General features: G+C 35.6%; 1 protein-coding gene across 1 annotated transcript; it reads right to left on the bottom strand.

Annotated features, from left to right (window-relative positions):
- Window positions 1–1,713, bottom strand: LOC127529862 (uncharacterized). The gene has a single exon (XM_051934922.1). The coding sequence runs from the start codon at window positions 1,711–1,713 to the stop codon at window positions 1–3; it is 1,713 nt and encodes a 570-aa protein (XP_051790882.1).
- Between the last annotated feature and the right edge of the window lie 4,262 nt (window positions 1,714–5,975).

Below are 5,975 nucleotides of genomic sequence, written 5' to 3'. Positions count from 1 at the left end.
TTACTGTGACCTACTACCATTTCCTATCGCACTCCCCACTGCTCCTCCCACTGCTGTTCCTACAGCCATTCCCAAAGGTCCTCCAATAATTCCAATGGCTGCACCTACTCCTGTTCCTAAACTTGCACCTATCCCTGTTTCTAAAACAGTATTTCTTTCTGCTTCTTTCCTTGCTAACTCTTTTTCTTTCTCGTGAAGCTCTTTTACAGCCTCTGCATACTTTTCTTCCATCTCTCTTCTAAGTTCCTCTGCTTTCAGCCTTTGTCTTTCCTCAAGTCTTGCTTTCTCTCGTTCTTCCTTCGTCTGTCTTTGTAGCTCTTCTTCTCTTTTTTTATTTTTTTCTTCTTCTTCTGCCCTTCTTGTTTCTTCCTCCAGCTTTAGTGCTTCTAATGTTTTCCGAGTTTCCTGTTCTTTTTTAGCCTTCATTTGTTCTTTATCACACTTTTCCAAAAGGATTTTAATTTCCTTTTCTCTTCTTTCTTTCTCCATTTCTTCCTGTTTTGCTCTGTCCATCTCTACTTTTATTGCACTTTCCATCCCCTCTTTATACATTTTTCCTATTTCTTCTTTTCTTTCTTTCTCCATTTCTTCCTGTTTTACACTCTTTATTTCTTTTCTGCTTGTTTTCTCCATTTCTTGCATTTCTGCTCTGTTCATTTCTTTATCTTTTTCTCTCTCTATCTCTTCAATTGCTTTCTCTATGTTGTCTTCTCTCCTTCTCTCAATTTTAACTTTAATTATTCTCTCTGTTCTATCTCTTTTTACACTTTCTGATTCTTTTTTTACCCTTTCATTTCCTTCTCTTATTATCCTCTCAAATTCTTTAATTTTTTCTTGCTGGCCTTTTTTTTTTTGTGCCTGACTGTCTCTTTCTGCTCTCTCTCTTTCTGTTTTGATTTTTTCACTTTCACAAACACTTTTAATCAATGTTTTATACTCTGCTTCTAGATTTTCTCTTATCTCTTGTTCTTTTTTCTTTATTGCCATTTCTCGCTGGTTCAGTATCTTTGTTTGCTTTTCTCTAATGGTTTGCTCAGCCTTTATGCACAAGTCATTAGTGTAATAGCTGCCTCCATTAGCTTGTAGCATGTTCTTAATTTTGTCCAGCACCTCTGTAACTTGAGTTTGGTCATTACATATGTTGTTGTTGAATGTATGAAATCTATGACCACAGTGCTCAATTAGATTTCTTAATGAAGCATCAGCTTCCTCTAGATATTTTGTTATAGTTTTGTTTTTTAGTTGGTCTGCATGAGTAAAAATGACCATTGAGTACTTCCCTGCATTTTCCCCAAATATCCCCTTTATGATCTGAATTGTGTTTCTTTCTTCTTTTGTGAACCGGCCAAGCTGGATCACTATCAAAAAGACATGAGGTCCTGGGGAAGACAGACACAAGCATTTGATCATTTCACGTGCAATTTCTTCATTAGTCAAGTGTGTGCCATATAGACCTGGAGTGTCTATTACGGAAATACAAGTTCCATTAATGTCTGCTTCTTCCTTTATGCAGTGCTTAGTTACTGAAGAAGGACAGATGTAAGATCGAAAGATTTCTTTTCCAAGAATTGTATTTCCTGTAGCACTTTTCCCTGCGCCTGTTTTGCCAACAAGAACTATCCTTAACTTGGATCCTGTAGAAGAACAAAACAGTATTTCAAAAGAAGACCTGACTACTTTTAATGGTAAAATATTTTTCAATTGAATCAACATTTAGAACCACATCGATGATCTCATTATTAAACAGTTTCTGTGTGGTTGTTAGAAGTGATCAGAATTCATTTCAATAATTTTAAGTTTAATTAAAAATTAAAGGATGGTAGGTTTAGGATTGAGATTGACAGGTAGGGACTTCTATGTTGGTACAGTATTTTTTTGATTATTAATTTGCTTGTGGGTGTTGTACATGAATCTTTTCAGTACTTCTATATTGTTGTTGGCAAGTGCACTCTTTTGCCAGCCAGGTGTGCTGATGCCAACATGATGTGTTTTGTTTTCACAGCTGCACAATAAAAAATGGTGGCATGCATCTCTTAGTATTCAAGTATTTGGATAACAAAACAACCAAACAACAAACTTTTCATGAAGTTACAGTAAGAAAAAATCAATATTAGTTACCTTTATGGTCTTTTGTTTTTCTCTTTTTTTTTTTTTGCTCTGATTTCTGCTCTTTCATGTTGGGTTTTGATGAGCAATATCTTTGATCTCATGGTATCTGATCCTTTTATTAGGTTTCTTTTGACTATTTGCCCACTAAAACCTAAAAGCATATCACATCCCAGTCCTTTGGTTCAGTTTTTAAAATGTTTTTGGCCCCATTTTTCTGGGCAAGCCCTTTTAGAATGGCCAAAATGTTTATTTGGTAAATTGTTTCAACCCTTTTTGGCATCTGCCTTTGTTTATTAGTTTAATTATTATGATTTTCAGTATTAAATCATTTTCCTACTTAATTCCTTGTTCTGTCAATTACCAAAATATTTATTATTTTTCTGATTTTGTCTTGTTTAGCAGACTGTTATTTCTTTCTGTTTTTTGATTACAGAATTTCAAATTCCTTCTTTGTTCAATCATCCCCCTTAAAAAAGAGTGAGTTTCAGTGTATCTGTGAATCCATCAAGTTACTATGTCTCTGTTATATGCCATTTGGTATGGGATTTGTAAAAACAGTGCTAATGTTAGTAATGTGCTATCTGTCAGAAAGAAAACTGCAATGCAAGTTATCATTACACAAATTACAAAATATATTCCAATAGATGGGGCTCTGCAAACCTTGATGATGAATACTCTGAGGTATATGTAATTAGATTTCAGCCCTTCTTAGACAGACAGCACAGCTAGTTTAATAAAATTTAATTAGTTTAGTATTGAGATTGGGAAAGACTTTTGCATTTTTAGCCACATCTTTAGGGGCATACTGTTACCACAGGGGTTGTAGGAAAGCAAAGGTCCATGTGTGTGAATCTTTCTATGTACTGCATGTTACACTTAATGTGTGAGACTTGACCAATCCATTAATGAAATTGGTGAGATTTAATTATCCACAATAATATACCAGCTCTTTGCTTTATAACTGCAACCATACTAATCATTTAAATAACATCCAACATTAGACAATATGTGATTACCACTAGTATCACTATAACAAAACAGTTATACTAAAATTATAATATGTAAAAGGTTACTGCAGAATGTAATGACAGAGATGTTGACAAATAGTTTAATAGTTCATAAATAAGCCAGAAAGGATTTCACCCCAAAATGTTTTGGGAGTGGCAGCCAACTGATTTTAAGAACTGGAAATCCACATTGAGTAGCTGTTTGTTCAATAATATTTACATTGTGTTCTTTTTCTGGGCTAGATGCTGAACATTAAAAAATGTAATTGATGGTGCTTTGGAAACGGTGACTGGTGATTTTGGATGTGGAGAATCAGATTAATTTCTGTCCTTTTGTCTTGTCATAGTTTGACATATGAGAAAAATGCTCATCCGTTAATGCAAGTTTTAATCAGTTATGATAAACAACCCAAATTAGTAAGTCAGGAGAATTTCACTGCTTAATCACATACAACACTTCAATTTTATCTAAATGTTGGATTGACGACAGAATAAAAGCCTTATCAGCATGCTGTCAGTTTACACATGGAATGTGCTGAATTGTTTAACCAAACATCACCTCCGTTATGAGAATGAGAATAATTTAACATTTTTTTTACTGGGCCTTCTCGCGTGAATGGGTATGTTGTTAATGTTTTTAATGGACAAGCAATTAAATTGTAACAAACGATACAGAATATAGAACGGTCTATAGTAGAAGTAGAGGAATGGATCTTAATGAAAAAAACAGCAAAAAACAAAAAATGAACCAACAACCACATTTCCCAACTATGTACAAGGTAAAAAGCTGAGTATTAAGTGGTATTAAGGTGATAGGACAACTGAAAGGAGCTGCAGGTGTAATTATATATTTTACAAAAGAAACGTAATACTTGCTTTTGGACTGAAATTTCAAATATTCCATAAACCAGAAGTTGTGAAACTATCTAAAAGTGCAACAACACTTAAAAAAGAAATCTCAAGCTCATTTTTCTTAAAAAGAAACCCAAACTAAGAACCTCTGCAACAGAGAAATGAAACCAACAGGTAAACAAAACAGGACAGGAGAGCAACAGAAAACAATACCAACTGTGAACATCATACAGCATTTTGCAGCCACCATTCCTTTACCCCTCTTGTGCCAGTGAGCCTCTAAATTTTCAATTTTTTGATTTTTTCCATTCCTACAGAATGGCCTGAATAAACTGATGGACACTTGTAGGCAGAGGGTCATGCCTTTAGATGTTGCAGTCCAGGACATCCCAAAGAAGGTCTGCTGGGATGTGTGGAGCCAGCAGCACTGTCCCATTACTGATATGGGCATTGCTCCTGCTGTGGCAGATCTGAAATAATTTCTCAGATGGATCAGTTTAATATGTTAATTCTGCTTGGGTATGGTCACCTGAGGGCAGATCTTGGGTGGTGTTTTGTCTTGGTAGACTAATATTTTACTTTACTTTCCCCTTTTGTATTATTAATATGTAGCCTTTGTCAGAATGCCTCAAATCTCCCAGACTTACCACTGTTTATAAGGTATTGTACCATATAACTTATCCCCGCCTTCCCTTCTACATTTATAACCTCAGGCAATTAGGTGTAGTAAAAGACAAGCAGGAGTTAAGTTACAATTTAAATAATGTATTATTGATAATATTCCTAAATAATAACAATATGCAAAGTACATCTGAATATTGGCAACCTTTCAACCTGATAAATGTTGATGTGTAGTTTCAGGCAGCAAACAGACTTGCAGTTACTTAAAATGTCTCTAATTAAGGCATCATTGTTGGTCAGTTTTCTTCAGAACAGGCCACATGCCTGTCTCAATATGTCTGCCGAGCTGTGCTCTTCATTGTGTTGTCCTTTTCAGTTCATGGTGTGAGATGGTCTTTCATCAGTTTTGTAAGAGAGAGAGGGTGAGGTAAAGCAAGCAAATTTATAAGTTTTCTGTCCAACCCCTAGTGCCGAATAGGGCATCATGGTACTTAACAGCCAAACAGTTCCAAACAGCCATACTTCAGACCAATGGGGGATAGAATACGTTCACACCTGCCCCATATGTTAAGGTAAAGCTTGGCAGTTAGGCAGCCTGGCTTTCCTGTGGGGGTTGAGAGACAGTCCTGTAGAGAAACACACCAAACTGGTTTGAGGCACTTCTCCCAACCATGTCGTAAAATTACAAAGAGACTCATTCCTAAAAGGGGGGAAGGGGTTTTAACCATCAAACCATTGCTGTTCTTATCAGTAATGTAACACTAATATTACATTGCTTTGTCTAAGTTACAAATAAAGACAAACAAAATATTTATCAACTTGTATGCAAAATTTAACATCACAACAGGTGGTCATCTACACTGTCACTCAAACAGAACCTTACCTGCACTAAGGACACAGTGGAGTGTTTTAATTTGGTGTCCACCCACAGCAGTTTAGTGACCATATCCTTTACTTCTGGTGACATTCAAGACATTATAGAAGGCTCAGAAAAATAACCAAGTGTGACTTTTACCTCACTGCGACCTAAGCTTTGAATGAACTCCTTTGAAAGGTGATCTGATCTGGCATTGTTCCACCTTGAGCTTTAGAGTGTTAAGCAAGGTGCTATGCATCATTGCATAAGCTCTGTTACAGGTCAGAGGGCTAAGACAAATCAAGAACTTTCTGTAAAAAAAAGTACAGAAGCGATAACTAGTGTTTTGTTATTTACAGAAACATTTGCATTTAATCAGTATATATTGTTCAAATGCACATAGTGTAACTATACCTGATTGCAGGCCCCACAATGCAATACAATTTCATACAAATAATAAAATAACGGTGCAAACTCAAATGGATTTGTAGCCAGTATGATTTATGGTAAGCACAGTTGTAGCAAGGCTA

Source organism: Erpetoichthys calabaricus, chromosome 12, assembly GCF_900747795.2.
Source record: "Erpetoichthys calabaricus chromosome 12, fErpCal1.3, whole genome shotgun sequence".
Lineage (NCBI taxonomy): Eukaryota > Metazoa > Chordata > Cladistia > Polypteriformes > Polypteridae > Erpetoichthys > Erpetoichthys calabaricus.
Note: the sequence above shows the minus strand (reverse complement) of the source record. Positions and strands in the feature narration are given on the sequence as shown.

Bases quoted from the DNA above. Each gene is read 5' to 3' on its own strand.
- LOC127529862 (XM_051934922.1), bottom strand. From the start codon at position 1,713: ATGTTGATTCAATTGAAAAATATTTTACCATTAAAAGTAGTCAGGTCT.